This window comes from Idiotropiscis lumnitzeri, chromosome 4 (assembly GCF_059441095.1).
Source record: "Idiotropiscis lumnitzeri isolate Australia: NSW breed Sydney's pygmy pipehorse chromosome 4, RoL_Ilum_1.0, whole genome shotgun sequence".
In the NCBI taxonomy this organism is placed as follows: Eukaryota; Metazoa; Chordata; class Actinopteri; order Syngnathiformes; family Syngnathidae; genus Idiotropiscis; species Idiotropiscis lumnitzeri.
In genome coordinates this window covers 5736762-5752391 of record NC_142394.1, presented here as the reverse complement: position 1 = coordinate 5752391, position 15630 = coordinate 5736762, and the positions used below count along the sequence as shown (strand labels likewise).

The 15630-nt window shown below is 39.5% G+C and overlaps 1 protein-coding gene across 8 annotated transcripts; it reads left to right on the top strand.

The window, feature by feature from the left end:
* Nucleotides 1-401: 401 nt before the first annotated feature.
* xiap (X-linked inhibitor of apoptosis) lies at nucleotides 402-15467 on the top strand. 8 transcript variants are annotated; one of them, XM_088294890.1, is made up of 10 exons: nucleotides 402-681; nucleotides 1078-1206; nucleotides 9433-9502; nucleotides 9582-9676; nucleotides 9876-10128; nucleotides 10212-10770; nucleotides 12730-12829; nucleotides 12915-12993; nucleotides 13952-13991; nucleotides 14791-15467. In XM_088294890.1, exons 5-10 carry the CDS (start codon nucleotides 9889-9891, stop codon nucleotides 14982-14984), a joined length of 1212 nt encoding a protein of 403 aa, XP_088151016.1. In that variant the 5' UTR covers nucleotides 402-681; nucleotides 1078-1206; nucleotides 9433-9502; nucleotides 9582-9676; nucleotides 9876-9888; the 3' UTR covers nucleotides 14985-15467. The 8 variants fall into 8 exon arrangements, with proteins under 8 accessions (XP_088151016.1, XP_088151019.1, XP_088151017.1 ...); XM_088294893.1 differs by lacking the exon at nucleotides 1078-1206; XM_088294891.1 differs by lacking the exon at nucleotides 9582-9676.
* Nucleotides 15468-15630: the final 163 nt, after the last annotated feature.

The window sequence follows — 15630 nt, the reverse complement described above, 5'->3', positions numbered from 1 at the left end:
AGTTTTGTACGGAGCCGCAAAGATAACAAGGAAAATGAGAATAATAATATTTTGCGTTTCCTTGCAAAGAATTCGAGATAATGCAGCTTTTTTTCTTTTTAGAAAAGAACCTTTTTATTTTTAAATGCGTGAGTTTGTACTTCCGGGTCATCTTTGAACGCGCAAAAACGGGGCTCTTTCATCCGTAGGTGAGTTTAATTACTTTGAAATTCGGTTGAAATACTAAGAGAGAAAATCGAGAGCTGAACAATAGAGGACATATCTCGATCCTAAGAAGCGTTCCAAGTTCTCCACCATGATTCTTGCCGTCTATAACATACTCTCGTCTCGTAAAGGTTCTGTCATTAGAGGTTAGATAGCCGAACTGACCCGGAAGTACATAAACGCACATTAAAAATATTATCCGTTGTGTCACAACCTTCGCAAATGAACGGAATGTTGTTCTTTTTTAAATCCCATGTCACTTTAGGGGTTCCGTAGCTTGCTTTTAATAGTTTATTTTCATGACAATTAATTCATTGAGGTGTCACGTGGGGTGCGCTTGAACGTTGCGCACGAATCAACCTTCTGAACTTCACTTCCTGAATTTGTCACGTCATACGAAATACTTTTATGCCACTCCTGGGAAAAATTCAGTGAAGTTGTAGGTGGATTAAAGCGTGTGGAACTGGACAAATAAAGGTAAAACTTACATGTTTAACTCTGACAAACAAAACTGAAACTAAACATTTGTAGAATAGGTCAGATAGTGAGGCTAGCTACATGTTTACATTTAGCACAAATGCAAATTGACATTTGTCTGTTCCATGAGTACTCTGGTCATAGTCCAAATAGCAATACAGTACGCTTGCGTTCAAAGTAATTCATTAATTTATAAAAAAAAATAATTAATGTTACGCACAGCCACCGTGCGAATGTTGTGTTTGGATCGTTAGAGAGGAGCCGCAGTTAGTTCCTCAACGCGCTGCACATGGAGAGCGTGACTGCTCGCTCACTAAAATCCGCGTGAGTCCTTTCGGAGGTTGTGGTTTGACATTTTTTGTTGTCGTTTTTTTTTCCCTTATTTTTTTTTTTGAGGGGGTGGGTCTCTCGACGGCCACTGCAGCTAAAGACTGAAATGACGCGATAACACTCGTCGATGGATGGAAATAAAGCAAGCGAATGTCAACGTTTACTCACGTTTGTGTTTTCGCACAGTTGCAGTTGGTAAGTTAGACGTTTAGAATGCTGAGTTCAAAGAGCATGATCTGCCAATGAGTTGTTGACTTTTACAGCTAGATAGACTATTGATCAATCAATCAAATATGCTTACAAGCACTTAAACGTCAAAAGGTTAAATTTTGAGTTGAGTCTAATGTTTGTCACACAGCAACGACGTTGTTTACCTCTTTTGTTTTTGCCATATGATAACATACTATACTGTGCAGGTGTACATCACTCCAAACTGTAGCAACAATCATCCACCGTAGTCAATGCTGTTGTTCATCATGCATATTAACCTGTTTGAAAGTTAAGTTGAAAGTTATTGGTTGTGTTGACACGAGTTGTGTTGCTGGGTGGAACACCCTGTTCTGTTGTGTGTACTGAGCCTGTTGAGTAGACAAACTTGCCTCACCCACCATGCCCATCCCATACACATTGTCATGTCCTAACACCTCTAGGCATAGGCCGGTCAGTGTCAGATTGTGACAATAACCCCAAGCAGGTCTAAAATATATCCATTTGAAATGTTTGGATAAAATAACTTTCTTCTCCCTTTCAGCACAATCTCTCTTTATCCTTTATCTATCTATATCCAAAAGGTAATTTGATACATTAGTTAATTATACAATTAATTAAAATAAATAATAAAACAATAATATATTATTGATATTTTGAGACCAAAATGAACTGTCAAACTGTTAGTATGACCTGCCAGCAGGGCTGCCACAAACAATTATTTTGCTCGTCGACTAATCATGACTACTGTTGGTGAGTAGTCGACCCGAATCGGGTCACATATAAATTATGGCATTTTGCACCAGCTAGCAGTTGCTCTCTTACAATAACCACCATTATGTAAAAGCTTGAATTCTTTCAGGTGTGTACGAATGAGTAATAAAGACAATTAATATAATAGTCTATTCAACTTTGATGAAACTATCTGTGACCATGCGTCATGTTTGGTATTTGTATTGTCTGCCAAATGATTCCTTAATTGCAAGCTGTCCGGGAATTGACTGGGGTTAGTTGTGTTACAACTCTCTTCAAACCAATGCAACAGCTCATTGATGTTTGCAGGTGAACTGCATCCATCTGGCTAGAATTCAATGTAAATTTTGTGCCCCACACGACTATTGTGTCAGGCTTTGGAACTAATTCCATTTATGATTTACTCTTAATTGTACGACTACAGCCGTCGGAAAATAGCTTTGAGTACGCTGTCAGTCTCTGCTTCAACGCTGTTCACACTGACTGACAGGAGAGGGAGCGAAGCAGCGCAACTCAATGAGACAATGTATATAAAAGGCTCGTAAATGACAATTTATCGAGTCTGTCAAAAAATTAGTTTGATTTACTTTTCGAATGATAAGTTGATAGTAATTATCGTGATGTCAATCATTTCTCTCACACCCCCGTGGCACTCTTGTAAATGTGATGTCATATTGGAAGTATTTCCTCTTCTACCCATTCTTCACAACCAAATTTTGATCATGTTCTCCTTTCAAGCCGTGGCCTTCTTGTGTTTTTTTTTCATGCATCCATTCATTATCTGAGCCACTTCTCATCCCGAGGGTCACAGGCGTGCTGGAGCCAATCCCAGCTGTCTTTGGGCTGTACTCCACACAGGAAGACCAGACCTTTAATCAAACCCTGCACCTCTGTACCGTGAGGCCGCCGTGCTAAACAGTCTTCCACCGTGTTGCCTGTTTTTTTTTAATTATTATTTTCAATACCAAAAAAAATCCCCATAAAGCAGATTTTTTTCGTATTTCATATCAGCTGATATAGATGAATATCGTTTTTTTTTTTTTTAATTAATTTAAATGAGAACAATATTGAATGGATTAAAGATAAAATACATTAACTTAAAACCTCGCAGAAGAAAAATACTATTCATATTACAAAATACAGGTGCATACAGTGACCTCTATAATTCTCGGCAACCCTGGTGAAAATGTGTTAAGAGGAGAGGTGTGCAAAAAAACTCATACACTTTGTTCTAGTGAGTCAGTCAGTGAGCTGAAGCATTCAGCAGAGTCACACTACATCATCTGAATGAGCAAGTGCCTGAGCCACGCAGCCGGAGCAAAACAGGCACATGACTGACTGTTGTTGCAGTTTTATTCCTGGCAGGTGATGAATGTGTGACTGTTAGCATTTTGTCTTCTGTATTTTCTGGCATCGGCTTGACCACTGATGGCACTGACCAGGAACATGTTGTAATGTTATACCACTCACATTTGCAAAGTAAATGCCAGAAAGAGCGACTGATTTTCATTTGGCTGCATTAATTGAAGTACATGATTCAACTTACCGTCTTTTCATGACCATATGGCGCACCTTTAAGTCCCAAATTCTCTCCAAATTGGACGGGGCATCTTTTAATAGGGAGCGCTTTATGTGTGGACCGACTTCCAAAAATCTGTCCATGTGTGACTTCCATGAACTCTCCACCTGATTGACTTAACACAGTGTATGTGGGGGTTAGCACCCTCTGTAGGTCTGGTTCGAGACCACAGAGCGTTGTTTGGACTGGGAGCAATGCAAAGTGTGTGAGCACTGAGCACCCTCTGTTGGTGACAGTTTGAGACCACAGTCAGTTGACAACAGACCAGCATGATCCCACTGGAGAAAGCTGGATAAAAGGCCCGCTGTTCACTGTTGTCATAGTTTGTCTTACCATTAATGTTATTGCAAGCAAGAAATAAAATAGACCCTGCCCAAAAGAAAAAAATGAAGGAAAAAAGAATATCACACGCTGCCCAAAGCGCACCACTCACGCCATCTTGCTGACCAGCCAGCTATTTGATTGGCTGAGACTGAAGCGCTCCCAGAATTCCGACCCAACTCAGTTTTGCTGCCTGAGTTCTGCTACGCTGAATTTTTCAAAACATACACTAGCTAACGTATGTTTTAACGTGTATGCTAAGCTATGTTCGACATGCATGCACCCAATAATACGGTGCACCGTATGTATGTGCTAAATACAGAAATGGCATCCGCAACTCAGTCTGCGCTCTTTAAAACATTGCGCTCTATGGTCATGAAAAACATTGTAGAAGATTAGTTGCTCGTTTGTTGGCAAAATGTGGTTGTACAAAGTATCAGCATCGGGGTGCTAATCAATGTGGCAGACATCATCTGATGGAAAGAGGGGATTATGTTGGATTCTACTTTTTTTCTTTTTTAAGTGTTGGTCCTTTATAATTTAGGGGAATTTTGATTTATTAGAAGCCGAAGAACACAACACGTGGTGCCAATAATTATGGAGGGCAGTTGCCTGTACTGCACTCAGCAGGAAAAATAGACCTTATTAATGCACTGAATATCCATCTATCCATTGTTTACGCTGCTTATCCTCATGAGACTCACGGGGGTGCCCGCACGGAGAGAACATGGAAACTCCACACAGGAAGGCCGGACCCGGAATCGATTCCATGACCTCTGCATTCTGAGGCCATCGTGCTAACCAGTCGGCCACCGATAATATTATTCTTTTTTATTCTCCTCAGTTCATGAAAGCAGGCAAATGTGTAGAATAAGTATATGAATTAAATACCATAATGGAGAAAGTCATACAACTCAAATTGAGTGAACAAATAGGACGTAAAATGTTGGGAGCAGCACACTAATAATGCACTCTAAGCATTCTAAGCATAATTATAAACCTTATAATCATATATGATGTGTACTTATACAAATTGAATCTTAAAGGGGCACTTGATCGGGATGAACTTATACATTAGGTATGCATGTAAAAATTCAAAACAATCTAAAAATATTTCTGAGTCATAATTACTACTTACTAATTAACTACTTAATTTTGTGCACGTTGCACTTGGACAGCGTAGCCGGGTTTCCATAGCGACCAGTCTTTGCATTAAGAAGTGCTGCTGGTCATCTTGGTTTATAAAAGAAACCTCATAGATTAGAGTCAGCATTACATCTACCTAACGAGTCTTGAGGATGAATTGCTTGGCTGAGACACAGCAAGTCAGAGTATTAAAGTGCCCCTGTGATGCCTAAGAGGAGATGTATCGCATGTGGTAAAATAGGCTGTTAGATGTGGTGGTCATGAAATTTTAGGCAGTACATGTAAATAATAATATTATTTGGTGCTTGTTGACAATTCCCCCATGGCAATAAAAAGTGTTCCAGCCAAAATTGTTTTGTGTAACATACTTCCAATTTACTTCCTTTTTTTTATAGTGAAGTATAGCTGCTGCCGACAGCCACGCATGGATTAACATTTTCACATAATGATATTCTTGAATAATGAAGTACAAGTTGGAAATCTATCAACATTTTCATGAGAGCATTTTTTGAGGAATTGTCAAAATTGAATGAATGTTGGCCTCACATTCACTGAAAGGCATTGATTCACTTTCACCATCGTCGCTACAGTTTCTTCCATTTTAAATAGAATTGTCCTAAAAGAGAAAAGGCACATGCTATACATCTGATGGCTTTGACGTAACCAGTCAGAGTTGGCTGATCATTGAACCCATTGCATCCACTTGTTATGTAAAGCCAAAGGGTTTGAGAAGTTGAGTTGATGATACCCACTTAAATCCATGGCATAATGCCAAAATGCATTCACATATTCAAATCTGGAAGGAAACTAATAGAAATACCGGCTAAAAATACAGCTGAACATGAGCTAAAATTGAACCACAAACTTACCGAGCTCTCTTGAAACCCATTCATTTTGACATATTTACCCCTTTGTTCGTTGATGACGCTGCAGTAATTTCCATGCCCACTTTTTGTTTGTTTAGTTTTGCTTTGTTTGGATGATCCTTTATTAATTTCGTGTTTGTCAAAATTAATTGCAATGTGGCAATTAACATGAACCTGGAAGTGAATCTTCTCTCAACAAAATAAAATGGCTATCAAGGTAATTGCCGAGGTTACCTGAAGGCCCCTATTGACGCTTCATCTCTCTTCCTTATTCTGTGGGCCGCACTGGATGTGTCACATCCATTATAATAGTAAGAAAATCAATTAGAATGAGCAAAAATGGACCTAATCGGTTGAATGAATAAAAAGAGATATAATAACCAAAACAATTACAATTAGATTTTCAACAAATTGAAATTATTTACAGTCTAATTGTAAAAGGTTACAATTCTGGCAAATCAAAATAAAAAAAGAAAGCTAAAAATGAGAAAAAGATAAATGAATTCAAAGTGTTGGAAAATTTTTAGATTATAGTCTATCCGTCCATCCATTATCTGTTCTGCTTCTCCTCACAACATTCGCGGGGGTGCTGCAGCCTATCCCAGCTATCTTCGGGCAGTAGGCAAGGTATACCCTGAACTGGTCGCAGGGCACACAAAGACAAACAACCATCTGCTCTCATAGTCACACCTAGGGGCAATTTGGAGTGTCCAATCAATCTACCATGCATGTTTTTGGAACGTGGGAGGAAACCGGAGTACCCGGAGGAAACCCTCGCAGGCACGGGGAGAACATGCAAACTCCACACAGGAAGGCCAGAGCCGAAATCGATTCCACGATGTCTGCACTGTGAGGCCATCGTGCGAACTAGTTAGCCACCGTCTATTTTTTAGGTGAAATCAAGAGTGATCAGTTCTTAAATTGAAGCCTAATTATTGCCAAGATAATTTGGAAAGCGAAGATTTACGATGCTTCAATGAGCTCTCTCTTTTATGCCAACACAAGTGTCTCGTCTGAATTTACCTTATTGTCGCCATAATTTGCTTAAGACGAAATGAAGTTTAAATTAATTCCTTTGAGCTGAACGGCTTGTACAAAAATCAAAAAGAAAAATCTACCTGTGGCAAAAGCATCATCACACCTTGTACATTTCCATCAAAACGGGAACTAGAAAGATCCTCAAAGCTTTAAGACGAAGTCTTTTATAATCTTCCAACCCTCTCAAACATCTAATATGAGCTCATGGACTTTCCCGCATGAGGTGCCCATTTGGTGCTCACGTGTCTTTCACATGCTATGATAGATCACGTAATGGAAAATTACAGAGCTTTATGGTTGCTATGCCAATATGTATGTGTGTGCGTGCGTGTGTGTGGGGGTGTGCGTGTGTCTGTGTGTGCGTGCGGGGGTGTGGGGGTGTGTGTGTGGGGGGGGGGGGGGGTGCGTGTGTGTGTGTGTGTGTGTGCGTGCGTGTTTGTGTGTGTCACTCCAATCGCCCAGCTGCAGGCCGCCACGTCCCCATTTTATGCTATAATAACTGTCACTTGTTGCACCTGTTAAACGATTTATATATCTTTAAAGCTTCCACCGTAACCTTTCCTCACAATAAACATCATTTCAAATGCATACATATTGCTACAATTGTCTTCACTTGTTGCAATAGACCGAACACTTTATATCATATTGTAGCTAACCACTACAAATCATAACCTGTCAATCTAAATGCTAGTAAGCCTTAGCAATCCTTATAAAATAAATATAATTCAAACTATACGAGAAAAACAAGTCAAATCATATGAATAGAGTGCAAGCAGTATTACAACAAATTCATATGAATGTGCTTGAGTCGAGAGCCGCCTGACTGGCCATGCAATATCATGTGACGAATAGAACGTCATTCCAATCTGCTTCTGCAGGCAGAGCCGCAAGCACAGCGCTGCATCGAGCAAAAATAAACCAGCTTTTAATTTATCGGTCTTGAAAGTTAAATAAGGCAGATGCCGATAATCGGCAAAATGCCAAATATTGACCCCGATAATTGGTCTATCACTACCAACATTACCTGTTTTGTGAACATTGACCCAGTAGTTGCTGAGATATAAGCATTTAAAGGAAAACGGGCATGCCTCTATTTGCTAAAAATGTCCAAATTCAGCAGGCTGTACTTCCCAAAACTCCGCTCTGGTTGGTCTAAAATTTGAAATTTAGTGTTGTGCCATCACTTTCAACCAGTGGATTTGGCATTGATTGGATGACGCATAGATGAATTGCAGCCACATTTGCATAAAAGCAGCATCACACAATGTATATGGAATGGAGGAATAGAGGCACAATTCATTCATTCCACAGAATAGCTTTGTGGGTGTATGCTTCCAATTTTTGGTGAAGGGATACTAAATTCTTTCACTCAATGGAGTCAATGTAAAAATAATCAGAACAAAATCTGTTAAAATGTTGCAAAATCGCTGGCACCTGGGTTGACCACTGCTAATGGCTGCCTTTTAATTAGTTCAGTGGTGAACCGTCAAGGCCTTCCCTGCTGGCCCAACATAATCAAAAAATCATTATCATATCCTTCACATTGATGGCATTGTATCCTAGTGTTGAATTTTTAGGTTAGAGTTTTTATTAGGGCTGGGCGATAAACCGAAAATTTACCGTTACCGAAATTTATTACAATCACCGAAATCATTTTGCCCATGTCGGTAAATTCGGTGTTTAAAAAAAAAAAGAAAAGCCTTTTCTGTCTGCGGCAATGTTCATGCCCCTTTAAGACCGCTACAGCGCCTCTAGTCACGTGACTCCACCGGTCTGAGAAAGAAAACAGACGTCGCTGTCGTAGCTGGCGATTCAAATCCAGAAGCTTTTTCACCACCCACAACACAACCATGCTGTGCTGAAAGTTCAAAGTGAGAAGCAAGGTTCAACAAGTGACAACAGCCCATAACGGAGGCGACACCACACGAGAGAACGTCTCAGAGGTGGACGCAATAGCCTAGCACATGGCTAAAAATTTAGCTCCTCTAGTAACAGTGGCGTGCACAGGATTTATTTATTAAAAATTTTTTTTTAATATATTTATTTCTCGTGCATTTATCGTTATCGAGGTAAAATTCCTCAATTTCTCGCGATATTGATTTGAGGTCATATCGCCCAGCCCTAGTTTTTATCCAATCAGAATTGAGCTAGCTCATGTTGCCAGGCAGATTTAATGTACTAATATATATCATAATATCAGTGGCACACACTATTCCTCCAAGGCCTTCAGATACAATCGTGCGGGCGTCTGTTCTGTGTCTCAAGGGGACTTTTGCAGTTGATAGACAGATGCGATAGCCAATCAGATCACGAGTTGATGACAGCAAGGCCTTCTCGCTGGCATTACGTTGAAGGCGATGAACGCGTCTTGTGATTGGATACTCACTTGTGAGGAGGCAACGCTATGCTGAATCAACACACCAGAAAGTCGTAACTGGCAACCGTTAGAAAATCTCAAATATAGTCATGCTTCTTAAACCACAATGGCTGAAGGAGGGAATTTAATTGCAGATGCACTTGCGAGGCCATTTTCAAGTCGGACCTTTCAAGAGAAGCTAGGTCATCCAACACTCAGTAGTGTGTAAGTGTCTTTCTGCGTATTATTTCTCCAGCTGTAGTGTCATAAATGTGTTAACTAACCTATGAAAATGTAAATGCAGCCTGGCATGCTGTCTCCGTTCCAAGTAGCATCTGCTTTTGGACTGACTCTTCACACATTTGAACACACATTTGAAAACAGCGGTAGAGGGGAAAGGTAAAAATCATCATTTAAAGCATTTTTCGATCACTCTGCCATGGTCTAATTACAGAAAGATCTCTTTACTTGTGGTACAGTCAGAGCTCTTGCCACTGGAAGTACGGTGGACGTCTTAGTGAGAAGGACTTGAGGTGGCTTTGAGTCATACAGCAGATGTCTGACTGTTTTCTAATCTTTTTTCCCCATCTGCTCTTAGATAGCTTGCTATCATGTCAGACCTCAGAGAAGATGGTGGACTCGACAGTGATTGCATGGTTGACTTCTCCCTAATGAACAGCCGTCTCCACTCGTTCAACGGCTCCAGTCTGGCTGAGCAGGTGCCCGCGGAGCGACTGGCCCGGGCTGGATTCTACTTCACTGGGCACGCCGATCGCGTCCGCTGTTTCAGCTGTAAAGTGACGGTGGAAAACTGGTGCAGGGGAGACACACCTGTTGAGAGACATATGGAGGTACGTCTAGATGGCATGGAAATGGTACACACGCACATCTCTCTTCTTCTTCTCTACCTCAACATATTTGATCTGAATTTTAGGTTTCTCCATTGTGCAAGTTTCTCAGCTGCACCCATCGCACCACTTTGCCGCACAGTTTGCAGTTGACACGCTCCAGATACAATGAAGAAGCTGAAGACATGGAATATCGTTTGAGAACAGGGGAGGTGGTTGACGAGTCCACTTACCCAATGGTCCCTCACATGAGGCGGGAGGAGGCCAGACGTCAGACCTTCTCCTCTTGGCCATCCACTGTTCCTGTGACATCCAAAGATCTGGCACAAGCTGGCCTGTACTGCCTGGGCCAGGGTGACCGGGTTCAGTGTTTTTGTTGTGGTGGCATGCTAAGTGGCTGGGAAGCCGGCGACACGCCCTGGGGTGAACATGCTAAACATTTTCCCTACTGCTTCTTCATCCTTGGCCATGATGTGGGCAACGTCCCATGTGAGGGCGATACGGGAGTGGAGAATTGTAGCAGTCCACCTCAACCAAACACTCACGTCCCTATGGGGAGTTTTGAAGAGAGGCTGCGCAGCTTTGCAGGGATTAAGCACCCAATAGATCACACTCAACTTGCAAGGGCTGGCTTCTACAGCACAGGTATGTATCTGACTTCGATTAGTGATTAAGGATTTTTTAAACACATAAAGACTATTGGGCTGTTCAGGTCTAGATTTTGCCCCTTCCCAACAATCTTATGTCTTCTAAGATTACGCTTAGGTGTGAGGTGTGGTAAGATTGGATTTGTCCTGATGAAAGGGTCAAAAAACTGTTCAGGCCGACAATTTCAATGAACGTTTTCAATATTTACAAGCAAATGCCTTCGTGTAGAAGCTGAGTTCTCCTGAGCTAGTTGACTCTGCAAACTGATGAATGATGGAATGTAGCCAATCACAGAAGCTCCCTGACGAATGAATGAGGATGCGCCGGTGTATAGAAAACCAGTCATTTCCTACTAGATGTTCATCTATCCGTTTTTTTTTAACCACATATCCTCCCTCACTCGGTTTGCAGGAGTGCTATTGGCTATTGAAGCCGTCTGATGGGAGGTACAGAGCCCCCAAGGTGACGTGGAAGGGAAGAAAACAAAAACATTGATTGTGATTATAATGAAGTAAACAAAACCAACAAAGATGGAGTGTTCTCTATTCATGCACATAATGCCCACGTGGGAGTCTGACGTTTCTCAAAAAAGCTGCGCATTAGAGGATGCAGTGGCCAAACTGACCCAGAAGTACATAAACGCTCATTTAAAAAAAAAAAAAAAAGCATTCTTGCGAAAGAAGGCGGCCTACCAGATGTCGCATATCCGTACATATACACATCAAGATCTGCAGTCGGTAACTTTGTGCATGCTAAAATACAGGAAAATTAACATTTTACCTGTTTGTATGATATAACATCTTCAGATGTCAAAAATGAGTAAGTCGTGAATTAAATGAGGAGTAGTTTCATGGCTGCCAGCCAACACATATGACCGGTTAGTTTCAATCTTGAATTAGCTTAAAATACACATTTTGAAATGTGGTAGGAAGCTGGAATGAAAGTGCTAACTGCTGGTCCACCGTGCCGCCCTCCAAGTTGTTCTAATTCCCCCACAAATTCATTTTTCGACAATCCGAAAGCGTTGTGTACTGTAAAGTACAGTGAATCGAATCAATCCAGGCTGCTTCAATTCAATTTTTAGGCAATATTTTAACATTTCCCATTCCTGTTATAGAAGTTTAAAGAACAGTTCGTCACTGTGTATTAAACTAAAATATAAGGGAAAATTCATCACCCTTCTAAGACACCTGACAGACAAGTAATCAAGAGGGAACAGCTGGAAAGAAGAATTGTATAATTAGTGTACTCTACTGTATATTTACACTCGCTGTTTATAGAATTAACTTAAATGTGTTTTATGATTTTATCCAGAGGTGGGCATTCGTCAAGTGCTTTATTCCGCTTGTGAGTTCTCGTCAGTATTTCTGGTCCGCCCAGTCGGTCCACATCAGCCAAACGGCGTCGAGAACGGACCTAGCAGTACTATGTGACACGCAGGTGCAGCACACCTACACAGCCAAATAACGAAAATGTAAAATGGTGTAAACTTTTTGGTTCCGCAGACTGTAATGACATATGTCCCATAGTTTTATTTGACCGATTCCTACCTTGTGTGTGTGTGTGTGTTATGTTTATGTTGTATTTTTATTTTCTTTATTTGGCTGCGTGTTTGCTTGTTGTGATTTCTGTGTGTCGTTGAAATTATGTTCTCGACGCTGATCGGCAGACTGGCCCCACGTGCCCACGTGAAATATTGACGGGAACTTAGTGACAGACTGACCATGCCCACGTCTGGGTATTACGCCCTTCCTCTTTGCTAGCACCGATACCCTTCTGTAGTAGCAAAGTTGGACGACACACTTATTTTTTTTCAATCGAACATTTTGGTTGCGCTCCAAATTGTCCCACTTGGGGGTAATTGTTGCTTTTGGAAGTTACACTGGATTAGCGATGTATGATATTCTGAATTTATTCTTTCTGAATATAATGTGTTCTTGTATTGTGTGTGCGTAGGGACAGGAGACAAGGTGATGTGTTTTCGTTGTGGGGGAGGACTAAAAGACTGGCAGCCTGAAGAAGACCCATGGGAAGAGCACGCCAAAAATTATCCGGGGTAACAACAATAATTTCAACATGCATACATTTCACTTAACGTTGGTGTTCAAACTTGGCTTCTGACATTTGCAATTCTCACCTAGATGCAGCTTCTTGTTAGCGGAAAAAGGACAAGAATATATCAACAGCATCCAGCTACAAGATGCTCAACAAAACAAAGCTGTAAGCCTACAATACATTTTTTGCCACTCAAGTTTTGAAAATCTTGTGTCGATGATGCCAGTGTGGAAACGAATCAAACTTTTTCTTAAAAAATATGCCTCATAGATGACAGAAAATATTCTTTCAACTGATTTTTCCACTTGTATGACTTTAGAATTTTTTTTTTTTATCGAGGGGAAAAAAAAGTACATGTATATTTCAAATACATCATACACAGTATTTGTTTTTCCAAGATCATTAGAATTTTGCTATGAACTTATGATAATTTTTCAATTTTATTTCAACCAAAATTGTGAATCAATATGAGGTCAATCCGGGTCCCTGAATGTAGTTGGTTGTTATTTTATTTTTAATTTTGCTTTTTAAATTCAGTTTGTTGCAATTAGTACTTTTAGTGCAGGTTTGTCAGTTTTTATTTTTTTTCAAAAATACTTGGTTTTAGCTTACTGTTCGGTTTTTGTATTTTTTTTAAATAGATATGTGAGAGTATTTATCGAGTGCATGATTAAAAAAAAAAAGAAAGGTTTCCATTGTGTAATGAAGTACAGTAATACAGAAATATATTTATATCTATCTATCTGTCCATCTATCTATATATATATTGATGCATGATATGAACATAGTTTCGGTTATTTTTTTAATGGAAGTTTGTTTTCATTTTGTTAAAATGTTTTTTTCTTATTTTAGTTTGAGTTTTGGAGTTACTTTACATTAAAAACAATAACCTTGCTCTGAATATATTATATTCTTTCAGCTTCCACCATAAATCATTGTTTCTGAACCATACATTGTACAGGTGCATTATATAATTATATTGAACCTGAAATAGACAGCAATAGTTTTTGTCAAGTAAATCTAGTGGTTGAGTTTTGAAAAATTGTTTCCTGAAGCTATAAAATATCTGTACAGTATATTAGCAGGAGTCCTCGCCTTTCTAACTATACACGTTTATTTTCAGACCTCAAGTCATCAAAATGGATTTACAGCATACAGAAATGGTAAATATATTTGTGGACTTGGATTAATTCATCCATCTATCCATCCATTTCCTATACCACTTATTCACGTCAAGGTCATGAGGAACCGGATTTTATTCCAGCTGATTTTGGGCGAAATGCAGACTACACCCTGGTTGGAGTGATCGCTATTTAATCATGGGTACATATAAAGACAGATAATCATACACAATCACATTTACAATGTCACTGAGTTGGAAATGAACCGTCGCTGCCTGAACAAAAGTCAGGCAGGTGTACCATCTGTGACTTGGAATAGATTTCATTCTTTCCCTTGCATGTTTTATACTGACAGAAAAGGGCAGGGTATATCCTTGATATTGTATCACAATATTATGCCAACATTAACGATGGTGTTGCTGTACTGCACAGTGAACGTGTAATATTCAACATAATGATATATGATACAAAACAGTCTGTGAACTTTTGATACATTTCTATTCGAGTAAGACTAAGTGCAAGTAAACCAAAGATTTTTTTTACCTATTAAAATCAATGTAACCTTAACAAAATGAATCACAATACAAAATGCTTTAAAGAGGGTTGTAAAATGATGTAAAGTTTGCTAAAATTCGTGATCAAATGATGTCAGATTTGTGTTGACACCTGAGAATATTTTTTATTGAAAGACAAACAAATCTCTCCTTTAAACCATTAAGAGAAAATATCATTGTGAAGATATAAGCATATACCAATAACAAATGAAATGTCAGAAGATGGTCAAATATGTATGTTGTTGTTCTGTTGAGTAAATATAGTGTTCTTTTCTTTCGCCTTTCAGATGAGGACCCTTTGGAAACACTACGGAAACTGCAGAGGGAAAAACAGTGCAAAGTGTGTATGGACAGAGATACTTGCGTCGTCTTCATCCCGTGCGGTCATCTGGCCACCTGTGAGGAATGTTCACAGACGCTTATTAAGTGTCCAATTTGTTGTGGCACTATTACGCAGAAGGTCAAGACGTACATTGCATAAGAAAAATCAGCTTTTGCCAATCAAACTTTCTGTGCTGCTATCTCATAATCCCTGACTTTGTATTTTAATATTAAGTGTAGATAGCCTGTAATATTCCAAAAGACTGAATGACAACAGAGTGGCTATTGAAAAGCTGATCAAAAATATATTCTAAAACCGTTTTAATAGGTGAATAGCAAATGCATAAACACAAAAATGTTTCATCCCATTTTTTCACTCCAGAGGTGCCTTAACTGAATTTGCTTTGTATTTAATGTGCTGAATGGGGATATGGGATTTACTCTATTTGATTTCATGCTTGTTTGCGTTTGCTTTTATTTTTGTTAATAAATACCTTGACGTTTTGATGAGTTTACCTATTACCCCATGATGGCGATTCGTGTTTAAGTAGAATTTGAATAATGTAAGTAATCAATCCCTCAAAACTGTACCCAATTATATGTTATGTCAAAACAGTTTCAGCAATAAAATGCTCAAATTGGAAATAAACCATGTTGCAATGCCTATTTATGCACAAACACAGCAAATTGCTACCAAGTTTAAAACGTGCAAACGTTCTAATTACAGAATTTAAAATGATTATTTTGTCTTGGATTAATAAAGGGAGTGGAAAAAACGGTGTCGATCTCGTACAGTACAGTACAGT